The 13,058-nt window shown below is 43.0% G+C and overlaps 1 protein-coding gene across 32 annotated transcripts in view; it reads right to left on the bottom strand.

The window, feature by feature from the left end:
• DOCK3 (dedicator of cytokinesis 3) overlaps nucleotides 1–13,058 on the bottom strand; it is a 507,677-nt gene that overhangs the window by 38,275 nt on the left and 456,344 nt on the right. For 16 of the 32 annotated variants that reach the window (XM_021068832.2, XM_021068840.2, XM_084988414.1 and 13 more), the window contains 5 exons: nucleotides 7,127–7,212; nucleotides 4,350–4,376; nucleotides 4,129–4,224; nucleotides 1,855–1,915; nucleotides 1,267–1,360 (listed from right to left, as the gene is read on the bottom strand). In XM_021068832.2, coding sequence (XP_020924491.2) covers nucleotides 1,267–1,360; nucleotides 1,855–1,915; nucleotides 4,129–4,224; nucleotides 4,350–4,376; nucleotides 7,127–7,212 — 364 coding nt within the window. The remainder of the gene's footprint in view (nucleotides 1–1,266; nucleotides 1,361–1,854; nucleotides 1,916–4,128; nucleotides 4,225–4,349; nucleotides 4,377–7,126; nucleotides 7,213–13,058) is intronic. The other 16 variants (XM_021068836.2, XM_084988416.1, XM_084988428.1 and 13 more) reach the window with 1 other exon arrangement.

The following is a 13,058-nucleotide window of genomic DNA, read 5'->3' as shown; positions in this document are numbered from 1 at the left end:
GCTGCTGCTAGGGTCCTCATCACACGGTCTGCTCTTTGATGTTCTATCTGCTTATTTTTAGTGGGCAGCTCTTACTAGCAAGCTAATTAGTTCTAGCTTCTGCCTGGCCTTCAAGGCCCTATTCAAATCTGTTCCCCATGACTACAAAGAATCTCTTTGCTAATTATTTTGTGACCTACTTCCAATTTTAGCCAGGCTTATTTGCCTGCAGCCACTTCCCAAGCTCCTCCTTATCTCTGCCTCTCTGACTATGCCCTGGCCACCAGACCCTCCTGCCCAGGGATACACATGCCTCTGCACTGGAGCTGGGAAGCCCCTGCTCTCTAGGGACAAGCCCATGAGGCCCTCAAGGCCTCCCTTTGAAACTTAGAAATCATGTGAAATCTTTTTCCCTCTCAATATTCTTTTTCTGATGTTAATCTGAGGCCACCAGAGGGAAGGCTCTTCCTCTCCTGTCCAAATTCCTGACCTAGCTTCTTGATCATGGCTCACTTCTCTAGGAGTTTAGTAAAATCCTTTACTAATACATGGAATTTTTCAAAGTCTATCACTTCACTGTCCTCTCAAAGGCTTGTTGGAATCATTTCAGATTTAATTCTTGCCAAGCTCTGTGGTCAGGAAAGATGGCATCTCACAGAGTGTGATCAATATGCTGAAATGCTATTAAATTTGTTCTTTTGGAGTTCCTGTTGTGGCGCAGTGAAAATGAATCCTACTAGTAATCATGAGGTTGTGGGTTCGATTCCTGGCCTTGCTCAGTGGGCTGAGGATCCAGCATTGCCATCAGATAGCTGTGGTGTAGGCAGGCAGCTGCAGCTCCCATTCGACCCCTAGCCTTGGAACATCCATATGCCATGGGTATGGTCCTAAAAAGCAAAAAAAAAAAAAAAAAAAAAAAAAAAAAAAAAAAAAATTTAAAAGATTGCTCTTTTATAAAAGGTCTTAGTAGTGGATTAAATTGTAGGTATAATGAAAAGGCCCCTGTCTGGCCTTTCAGGAAGTCAGAGCATTCATACTCTCCCTTGAGGCCTCAGAAGGGGTGCAAGGAGAGTGGAACAGCCTCAGGAAGCAGAGGATCTCGCAGGAAGGCACAAGTGCAAGTTCCGCCTGCGCTGTCTCTACCACGTGTTACAAAGTACCAGAAGGAAAGGATGAGGTGAGGGGGCATTATGGGTCTAACCCTCTGCTAAGATCTGGCAGGCCCAGCCTATGAGTGTTCACCCAGTCTGTCCTCATGGGGAGGTGTGGCTCTACCTTTCCACTTACCTGTGTAGTTTTCAGCCTGCAAATGCATGTCACAAAGCTTATGGATGTAGCGGATATACATCTCTTCTTTGTTAATCTCGGATTTGTAAAAGTTCTGTAAGAGGGAAGGAAATATATATATGAAGATGAGAGAGGTTGTACCTGTGGAGGCCATATCTGAATTCCAGGCTAATGGCCAAAAGCCTGGGTGTGCTGGACATGAGGAAGAGAATAGGTTGTGGAGGCAGCCAGCACCAAAACAGAGGAAGGACCAGCTAGAAGGCACATTTGCTGGCAGATCAGCAGGAGCCATGAGTGGTGAGAAAGAGGAAGAGTACCAGGCCAGACCGGAAGTTAGAGAATGTCAGGGTTGGTAGGACCTTGCCAAGAGGCCAGGCTATAACTTTCAAAGAGAAGCTCACTTATTCCTTTCCCAAGTGGGAATGTAAGTGATGAGGTGCAGGTCTCCAAGATACCAGTAACAGGGCTGATGTCCTGACTCAAACCCTTGGGCTGTAGCCATGTACTGTAGAAAGGACAAGCCAATCACAGTGCAGGACAGAAGCCATTCTACGAAGAGGACAGGAGGAAGAGCTCATGTTCTCTCACCATCAGGTTAACAGTGCAGCCAATCTTCTTATTCTCCGTCTCCTCTCCTTTCATGCAATCCCTGAAAGGGAGAGCACAGATGAATGTTCCGTGGCATAAAGTGGTGCCTCTGGGACAACACAAAGACCTCCAGTGTCACTGACGCATTAGTATGTCCAAACTCCAGGCCAGTATGCTCTCCAACAGAAACCTCTTCTACAGATGAGACTGTGATCCTCTAGGTTCACAGATGAGACCCTCTAGGCTTTGGCCCACTCCTAAGGTTCAAAGGTTTCTGTTCAACTGGACTCTTTGTTCTGGTAGCAGAGTGTAGAGCCCAGCTGCTATATCAGGGCATTAAGTAGCACCTACCAATGTCTTCAGCTCAAAAGATTAAAATTTTTGAGTATTAAAAGATTAAATCCTCAAGTCCCCAAAAGGAGAGTTACAGAGCTTTCCTTAAAGGGCAGGTTTCATTTTTGCAGGACAGTGTTTAACAGAGGCCAAGACACTCCATTCCAGAAACCTACCTTCAGGACCCTATGACCACAGCAACCACGTCAGGGCTGCCATGTTCATCATCTCATTGGCTTTTCTCTCTATGGACTCCTTCCTGTGCAATAGATTTTGGAATCCCCTCTAATTAGGAGCAGAGGGTTTGGAGGGTTTTTTTTTTTTTTTTTTTTTTTGTCTTTTTGCCTTTTCTATGGCCGCTCCCACGGCATATGGAGGTTCGCAGGCTAGGGGTCTAATCAGAGCTGTAGCCGCTGGCCTATGCCAGAGCTACAGCAACGCAGGATCCGAGACGCGTCTGCGACCTATACCTACAGCTCACGGCAACGCTGGATCCTTAACCCACTAAGCGAGGTCAGGAATCAAACTTGCAACCTCATGGTTCTTAGTTAACTACTCGCCACAACGGGAACTCCTGGAGCTTATTTTTTGATTTAGAGCTTGCTTCAGCCAGGACTGAGCTGCATTCACACTGAGCAGGACTGGGTATAGGAGGGGTAATGGCAGGCCTGTCAGACACAGAACAATGAGAACACTGAGAACAGATCCTTGCCAATGGAGGGAGGGGACTGGTCAAAACCAAGCCCCTGTGGGAAAGAGCAGAGGCCTAGCCTAAGGAGATGAAAGAGAATGGGAAGCAGGATTTCCTGTCATGGCTCAGCAGTAACGAACGCAACTAGTATCCATGAGGATGCAGGTTCGATTCCCGGCCTTGCTCAGTGAATTAAGGATGTGGCGTTGCTGTGAGCTGTGATGTAGGCTGGCAATTTGACCCCTAGCCTGGGAACTTCAATATGCCGCATATGTGTCACTAAACAAAAATTAAAGAAAGAGGGAGAGAGAGAGAAAGAGAAAGAGAACCAGACTGGTGAATCCAGCAAGAAGTCTCCTGTATACACAGCCAGTCAGAGTCCCAGATGGTCCCCTTTGGTGTTTGCATGACTTATAGCACAGAGAAGACTACTACTGCTTGGGGCTGGGTTTCCTCTCTCACTCTTCCTCATTCCTTAGCACTTTCCTCTAAACTCTCATAAGGCACTGTAAGCTACCACCTGAACTCTTCTGAGAGAATAACTAAGGCTACAACGGTAGTAGCATCATTGTTACTTCTAGGCTAATTCAAAAGCCATGATATGACCGAGAAAGCAGGCTTTCACGAAAAAACTGATTTCACATGAACTCTCAGACTGAACACATCATAAAGATCTCTGAGCTCAAAGGCTGCCTCCTCTAATCTGCTCATGGCTAGGACCAAGGGGCAGAAATAAACAGACTTTACACAAAGAATGGAGTCATAGAAAAGCAGGGTCTTTATTTCCTGGAAAAACAACTGAAAGTCCTCCTGGGTCACATTTCTGTACCAGATGGTATTTCCTTGCCCATCTGCCATATGGCTCTTAGGAAGTTCTGCACTAAAGACAGTTGTTCCCTGCCTCACTCGGAGATAGGCTTTTTCTTCGCCTCTGCGATGCCCATTCCTCTGAGCCTTGACCTTTCTGGATAAAAAGCCAGATGGCTACATGTCCCTGGGATGTCTCCTGGGTACATGTGCCCACGTATCAGGGGGTAAGCCTAAGGAAGTCCTGGCCTGCCTCTGGGAGAAAGTTTCTCCCTCTCTCTCTTTGACCTTCAGGAGATTCCTAATAACTGGTGACAGCACACAGCACTAGAACAGAACTACCTCTCATGGTCACATGGTCTCAGTTTCAAGGTCAGGGGATCCTCTTGCTGCGGAGAGCATTCTGACCAGAGAAGAGGTCAGTTAGGTTCCTGAGAAGATACCTGTAGTCAAGAAGGCGTTCCATGAGGCGGGTAACTGAGGTTACAAAGGAAATGCCGGTTTCACGCCATGTTTCCTGTTCAACCTTCTCCAGCAGGCTATTGGTGGAAGCAAAGATAATACACATTTCATGAGCCTTCCTTGGGCACCAGAGTGAGATCCCAGAGTTTGTGGGGCCTGTGATGGATCTGGAGACGGCAGACTTACCACACTGCAGTCTTACCTGGGGTAGGGCCCAAACAGCTGGGTTCTACTCCATGCAGCAGAAAGCAAAGACAAAGCAATTACTGAACTGGCAGCAACAAATGAACAGTTTTCCATTCGCCTGTACAAGTTCCTAAGGATGCCACTGAACTAAGGGAGGGGTTTCAAAGCACCAGACCCTTTAGGTATATACACTGTGAGATTTGTCCTGAAGAAGCAGCTGAGTAAGAGTCCATTGAGGGATAGACCTGGCTTTGCCAATTGGCTGGCTACCTCTATCACTGCTTAGAACCATCCTCAGCAAACATACTAACCAAGCTTTTCATGTTAACCAAGGAAAGATTCCAACCAGTCTTTAGGGCCCAGCATGAGGGACAGTGAGTGACTCTAGGAGCTACATCTAGTCACCTCCATTGCATGGGATACTCCTATGTAAAATGTGCCAGAGCCAAGAGCTAAATGCCCAGGTCCTTTTCTCACTTGCCAGCTCATGCTTCTGTTACCTCAGAGCAGCCTCTGACTTCTCCAAAGAGCCTGGCTTCTGAGATCTTCTGCCTTCCCACAGATCTCTCCTAGGGGATGATGACCTGGACTCTTTCTGTTTGTTATAGTGATGAACTCAAGTCTGGGTCTCACTCTTGATTCCTTTGCATAATGTCCCTAGCTCCCTAAGGTCATAAAAGTCACCTGGAGTGGAAGGGTCAGTGAGGGGTCCAGCACTGGGACTCACTACAGTCTGACTACTGTTAATACTGCTATGATGACAACTGTCTTCCTTACACAGCACATCTCATTTGAGCTGAGCCTTCTGGGAAAGTGAGGGTTTCCCATGTGACCCATGTGACTAGAGAGGAAAGGCAGGACCATTGGCTCTCACCTCTGAGTTGTGTGGATAGAGCCACTGTGTTAGCATTTCCCAAACTGTGTTCTACAGAGCTCTGCTGTCCTGGAGGACAAAGAGGTACTCTGCGAGCAAGCATGGAAACACTGATCACTACACCCTCCTTTTGGAGATTTTTCACATCTTTTTGCATATGAAAGGCTTTGAGAAATCCTATAATACAGAGGCCTATTCAATTTTGCTTAACTGAGGGCTTTTAGGGCTGCATCTGTGACATATGTTCCCAGACTAGGGGTCAAATTGGAGCTGTAGTTGCTGACCTATGCCACAGTCACAGCAACTCGGGATCTGAGCCACTCATGGCAATGCCGGATCCTTAACCCACTGAGCAAGGCCAGGGATCAAACCCGCGCCATCATATATACTAGTCAGGTTTGTTACTGCTGAGCCATGATGGGAACTGCTTAACTGAGTGTTTTCTAAACTGGTAAGCCCAAGATGAACTCCCCCCACCTCAGCTCCCTGCATATACCTACAAACATCTTCCTCAAAGTACAAACTGGAAAATGCTGCTCCATGGTTATCAGTGCTTTTCAGTTTCTTAGACAAGATTTAGAAGAGTTTATGAAACACTATTTGGTCAGGTAATTACTAATAGCAAGTAATTATTATTGTTCTTGGCTACACCTGTGGCATGCAGGAGTTCCTGGACCAGGGACTGAACCTGTGCCACAGCAGTGACAACACCAGATCCTTAACCATTTAGCCACCGGAGAACTCCTGCAAGTTATTTTTGTGCTTTTTCTTCCATAGTGAAATCATCTGTTAGTGGCTTAGGAAGATATTTCTCTCTCTTATTTCCACAGTTAGAAACATATTCAGTTAAAAGAGAAATACTAAAGAATGGATTCATTTTCACAAATTACAATTATTTAAATTTCAAGTAAATTCATATTTTATTGAACAAAGTAGGCAGGGTATAGCAGAAAGATTTCCCCTTTTGGAAACTGGAACATCTGGGCTGTACTCCCAGAGCTGCTTCTTACTGGCTATGCAGCTGAGGGCATGCTACCACAGCTCTGAGCTCAGTTTCATCACTTCTATTCATCCAGATATTATCTGCCTTTCCTACCTCACAGGTGATTTTGAGGATTAAATAAGAAATATCAACACATTTTGTACATCCTAAAAATCTAGGCAAATGTACAGTATTATTCTTAGAAAATATGTTATAAGCTTATTTTCAAAATGGCACTAAAAGAAAATCTCAAAGCTAGAAATGATGAGTGAGATGAGAAACGGCTCTAAAGTTGTAAATGTCTTAAAATTTTATCTTTTTAGGAAGATAAAATACACAGCTTTACCCTCTATCTGGGAGGACCATGGTTCTCCTGAGTCCCTACTTTGGATTTAGCCCTGTGATAAGTCCTGTAAGGTCTCTTGGCCCCATCAACTCAAGACACAAGCCACAACTGGTTGACCTGGGACTGTTGATGTCAGTCAGTACAACCCTGCTTTACAAAAGGTGAAAATCTAACTGTACAAAGCTAACTGTTTCAAGATAACTGTACAGTCTTACAAGGCAGAGATTTATTTTTTTCCTTCAGAAATGCCAGCAATGAACCTTCATTAAGTCCTCACCAGCTATTTGCCCAACTGGATACAGTGTATCCTATGAAGACATATGATGATCCTTTCCTATCAGCAAACCTAGGGGCTCAGAGTTATCACCCATCTCTATACCTTCAGTCAACTATGGCAATCCGAGAGAGGCTGCTGTCAGGATGCCACTTTCTTGTTGACAGAAGGCGAGCACGGCTACCACCAGGAAAAACCCAGGTCTCTCCTGATGCCCACCCTCTGAGGCCTGCCTGGCATAGGATACTCCCCTAACCTTCATTAGCCCACTTCACCCTCTCCCCCAACGTAGGGTGCCTGGGGCTGAAGCAGCTTACAGCAGGCCGAAGAGCTCCCTGTAACTCTCGTCGCCCTTCCCTTCAGACACCATGCTGTCCAGCTTGTCAATCAGCTCGGCCTCCACCTAGAGGGAAGCAGATATTCTGTAAACCACAGGAAGGGTGGGAAATTCAGCCTCTGTGATAGGTGAGGATGGTGATAGGTGATATTTTGTCCTTGCACCAAATAAATCCTAGAGAAGGTAGGGTCTCATCTGTAGCATCAAGAAAGCACCTTGCCTCCCCAAATCAGGAAGGGCTCCCACTCTAGCGGCTGAAATAAGAGCTGGAGCTTACAAATCTCAGATACTCTTTTCCCAATCTAAGGGGAAAAGACAAGGATTCCCTGGAGAGAAAAGTGTTTTGGATCCAAGAGAAAGCTTTTTTCTTTCTTAAAAAAAAAAAAAAGTTCATTCAAAAGAATATGTATGTATAAAATACATTTGGTTAGAACTTTACCCTCTAGTCAGCCAGTCACAAAAGAAGCTTGCTGGGGGGTTGGTCCTTACTGTAATGTCTGACATTAGTCTGGGCTAAGGGAGATGCATTTCCTTTAGGACAAAAGCCTCCATTCTTTGTCCTCATAGGACTGAAAGCCCTTGGAACTGTTGCCCCTGTTGCTGCCTCATTATTGGGGCCTCCTGCACTTGTTATTGGATTCCTAAACCATGAGGAGCAATACTGCATTCATTCCTACCCCACTAATCTGCAAGGCGTTCAACAGTGCTTAGCTACTTTTCTAATAGGCCTCATTGCATTTACTCTGAGGTGGGAAACTAGTTGTAAGTGATGTGAGATAAAATCTTTTAAACCCTTCATTAGTCTTTAAAATATGGTATTGTGGTATTATTTGTATAGATATTTTATGTAAATAAAAAAATGGCATGGCTGCAGTTACTAATATGCTATAACAAAAGCACTTTCTCACTCCACATAGGACCAGAGTAATAAAGTAATAAAAGAATATATTTTTTTTGTCTTTTCTCTTTTTAGGGCCACACCCATGGCATATGGAGGTTTCCAGGCTAGGGGTCGAATCAGAGTTACAGCTGCTGCCTTACACCACAGCTCACGGCAACGCCGGATCCTTAACCCATTTGGTGGGGCCAAGAATTGAACCCACAACCTCATGGTTCCTAGTCGATTTGTTTCCACTGTGCCATGACAGGAACTCCAATAAAAGAATAATTTAATTAGGAAATTCATCGAAAGCAATTATAGTTTCTGAAATCCCGTCAGCAGAAAATGAGAATGGATGAATAAATATGGCCCTTTTATAATGGTATGCTGTGGTCAGGATGGAGACTCTTGTGCTTTTATGTTTGGCCTGATGATCAGCTACTTGAATATACATTTCAGAATAAATACAAAGTCTGACCTCAGGGGTCCTTAGGGATCAAGGCCATCTGGTTTTCTCTATGTGCAGAAAAGGCACCAGCAGGGACTTGCCTGGGGTCATGTAAAGTCAGGTAGGGAATCTCTCTTCACACGTACAGGTATAGGTTGTGCTTTCTAGAACAAGGCAAAGCTGGGAAGGGGACCTGGAGCAGCAGAGAGTAAAACTGTGCAAATATGGGTGCAGCAGTTTCCTGAAGTTCTCAAAATGGGTCCCTGGGCCAGCGGCACTAGTCGCTAGAGATCTTGTTAGAAATGAAAATTCTCGGGCTCCATAGATCAAAAACTCAGGGGTTAATCTGTGGTTTAAGAAGATTCCAGTTCTTTTCTTTTTTTTTTTTTTTTTTTCTTTTGTCTTTTTGTTGTTGTTGTTGTTGTTGTTGCTATTTCTTGGGCCGCTCCCACGGCATATGGAGGTTCCCAGGCTAGGGGTTGAATAGGAGCTGTAGCCACCGGCCTACGCCAGAGCCACAGCAACACAGGATCCGAGCCGCGTCTGCAACCTACACCACAGCTCATGGCAACGCCGGATCGTTAACCCACTGAGCAAGGGCAGGGACCGAACCCGCAACCTCATGGTTCCTAGTCGGATTCGTTAACCACTGCGCCACGACGGGAACGCCTTTTTTTTTTTTTTTTTTTTTTTTGTCCAGTTCTTTTTTATTTAAATTACAATTAACTTATTGATAACTGAATTGAAAAATATGGCCTAATCATTAATAGACTTAGTCTTAATATCCTAACTTAGTATTTGTTAATATTTTTTCAAAATTTGTTTTTGGTTTTTAATTTTTTTGTATTTTCATTAAAAAAACTTTTAAATTTTAGTTGATTTACAATGTTGTGTCAATTTCTGCTGTACAACATGGTGGTTCACTTATACATACACATATACATTATTTTTCAGATTCTTTTCCCGTATCAGGTTGTCCTGATGCCTATTCAAGTATTAAACTTCTGTATTAGGCAAAGGTGCTGTTGATGGAAGGATTTAGGGACGTTACTTCCTCACCCCCGTGCAGTGCTGATAAAAGAAGATACTGGAGTTCCTGTCGTGGCTCAGTGGTTAACGAATCCGACTAGGAACCATGAGATTGCGGATTCGATCCCTGGCCTCGCTTAGTGGATTAAGAATCCGTTACTGCCGTGAGCTGTGGTGTAGGCCGCAACTGGGGCTCGATGTGGTGTAGGCCAGCGGCTACAGCTCCAATTAGGACCCTAGCTGGGAACCTCCATATGCCATGGGTGCAGCCCTAGAAAAGACAAAAAGAAAAAAAAGAAGTTACTAAGAGAAATGGAGAAATCCAAAACAGAGGACACTGAAGATCAATGTATCCAAAATCAACGTCTCTAGGTTAAAATGTGAAGCTCCTCAAATACATCATGTCATAATTGGTAACACTGACAATTTCAGGTCTGCAGAGTTAATTTTATTCTATAAAACCAATATTCCTGAAATAATACCTTGTTATTCCTTCAACAAACATTTGTCCTGTGACATACCAGCTGCCTAATTCTGTACAAAGGATTTACTCTCTAAGCCTAAATTTCCTCGTTTGTGAAATGGTGATGGTAGTTAACATTCTTCTTCAATGTCACTGTGTCCCCTAGCTCTTGGGAAGTGCTCAGTGAATGTTAGTTTTGATCTCCATGAACCCACCATATCTCAAGCATGAGTTTTAAGAAAGAAAAACACAAGAATTAGTTTTGGCTCCAAAATCTCCTCAGCTGGTAGAAAGGGCAGGGACAACAGATGACACAGTTCTGCATGGGCTTGGATGGGGCACACACAGAAAGAATGGCCTAGGGTCTGAGCAGTCTGCATACAAAAGAGGTTGTCAGAGAGAAATGGTGTTATAAAAACTTTAGATACGCTTTTTGCTCTTTGATACAACACTTACAGGTGAGAGATTTACTTAAGAAAATAATTTAAAATGGATTTTTTTTTGCAATATTAACAGTAAATATTTGGAAAGAAGTGAAGTTTCTAAAACTAGCAGCCTGATTAAATACAGTTCAAGCCATGCAATGGAATATCATGTAGCTTCTAAATGGACACTGTAATGCAGAGGAGCATTAACTGACATGAAGAGATAGTGATGATGAGGTGCTACGACTAAAAAGGGGAGATTAAAAACCAATATACAAAATGATTCCATTTTTTTTGTTTGTTTGTTTTTGTTTTTGTTGTTATTGTTGCTATTTCTTGGGCCGCTTCTGCGGCATATGGAGGTTCCCAGGCTAGGGGTCGAATTGGAGCTGTAGCCACCGGCCTACGCCAGAGCCACAGCAACACAGGATCCGAGCCGCGTCTGCAACCTACACCACAGCTCACGGCAACGCCGGATCGTTAACCCACTGAGCAAGGGCAGGAATCGAACCCGCAACCTCATGGTTCCTAGTCGGATTCGTTAACCACTGCGCCACGACGGGAACTCCTGATTCCATTTTTTAACCTAAGAAACTCAATGCATTGGGGAAAAAAAGTCTAAAAACATGTGCCCAGCTCCTCTCCCCTGCAAGTTACTACTAATAATACAATTATGAGTTACATTTTTTTCACTATAGCTTATCTGCATTAAAAATTTTCTATATTAAATAAGCATCTTATTTCTTTACTTATTTTTGTTTTTTAGAGTCACACCTGCAGCATATGGAAATTCCCAGGCTAGGGGTCAAATAGCTAGAGCTACCAGCCTAGGCCACAGCCATAGCAACACGAGATGCAAGCCACGTCTTCGAACTACATCGTAGCTCACAGTAACCACAAGATCCCCCACCCACTGAGTGAGGCCAGGGATCAAATCTGCATACTCATGGATACTAGTAGCTTTGTTTCTGCTGCGCTACAAGGGAACTCCAATATTGTTTTTACAATTAGAAGAATTTTTAGTAGATGATAAGAAGTAGAGGAGTAGTTAACAGAGCCAAAGCTGTGGAAAGCATAACTAGAACACAGACCAAAAAGTCACTGGGTTTTGGTGATTAGGTTATGTGAGTGCACTTTCAACAAAAGTAGGTGCATGATGTACATTAGACTGAACTGACAGGAGGGTAGGAAGTGGAAATGTGGGAATGAAAAGAATAGACCACTCTTTAAAGATATGTAATGCCAAAGGGAAGCAGTAGCAGGATTTCTTTTTTAACTGGGGACCACAAAGTTTACAGATCATACTGAATATTAATTATTCAGGACAGTCTTACTGGGGGAAAGAACACAACTTATCAGCTGAGTCTTGAAATGTGAGCCAAACAAGCTCCAGCTCAGTTTTTCACAAAGCTGGTCTTCCTTATTCAAAGTTGTGATGGAGTGTAGCCCAGTATTTTTATTTATTTATTTATTTTTTGCAGACTCAGATAACCCAGGGTGCAGCATTGCAATGTCATCTACTTCTTGGTAACTGGGTTCTCTCATCAGGCAGTTGTGCATTTTACACAATTAGAAGGCACATGTTGTATCAACACAGAAAAACAATGGTTCCTTTTTTATTAGAAGTTATTATTTCCTAAAGTTCTGAAGGCATTAGAGCTGCACACTCCAAAAATAGATTCTTATCTTAAATACTATTTGACCAAGATAAAGAGTATCTATAAAAAACCCAGAGTTAGCATCATACCTCAGTGAAACACCAAATGCTTTCCCCCAAGATTAAGAACAAGGCAAGGACATCCATTCTCATCCCTCTTATTTAAGATGAGACCAGAGGTCCCAGCCACTGCAATGAGGCAAGAAAAAGAAATAAGAGGCTTATAGATTAGAAAGGAAAGAAATAAAACTGTCTTTTGGAAGGTGATAGGGTTATCTAAATATAAAACCACAAGGAATTTATAAAAAAGCTTCTAGAACTAATATGTGAATCTAGCAAGGGTGCAGAATACAATGCTAATGTGCAAAACAATTGTTATCTTTACATAACAGCAACAAACAACTGAAAATTAAAATTTAAAAATCAGAATAATTTATAATAGCACCAAAACCCAGGAAATACATAAAAATCTAACAGCATGAGTAAGATCTGTCTGCTGAAACTACAAAACATTAATGAAAGAAATCCTAAATGAATGGAGAGATATACTGTCTTCATGGAGTAGAAGTATTTCTTTTCTTTTTCTAATTTCTTTTTTAGGACTAAGATCTGTCTGCTGAAACTACAAAACATTAATGAAAGAAATCCTAAATGAATGGAGAGATATACTGTCTTCATGGAGTAGAAGTATTTCTTTTCTTTTTCTAATTTCTTTTTTAGAACTATTTATTAGGTACTACTAAAATATCAAAATTTCTCAGTTTGATCTATAGATTACAATGCAATCACAACCAAAATTCCAGTAGGAATTTTTATAGATACTGATATATTAATGGTGAGATTTATAAGAAAAGGAATTGGAATCGCCAAAAGAATATTGGAAAAAAACAAAACGAAACAGGAATTTCCACTGTGGTACAATGGGATCAGTAGTCTCTTGGGAGTGCTGGGATGCAGGTTAGATCCCCAACCAGGCACAGTGGCACAGTGAGTTGGGGAGCTGCTGCACC

The sequence above is a fragment of the Sus scrofa genome, chromosome 13 (genome assembly GCF_054392235.1).
Source record: "Sus scrofa isolate SSC_HxYL_T2T_F1_AM1 chromosome 13, Sscrofa_HxYL_maternal_Yorkshire_Landrace_v2.0, whole genome shotgun sequence".
NCBI classification, from domain to species: Eukaryota; Metazoa; Chordata; class Mammalia; order Artiodactyla; family Suidae; genus Sus; species Sus scrofa.
This window is presented reverse-complemented; position numbering and strand designations above follow the sequence as displayed.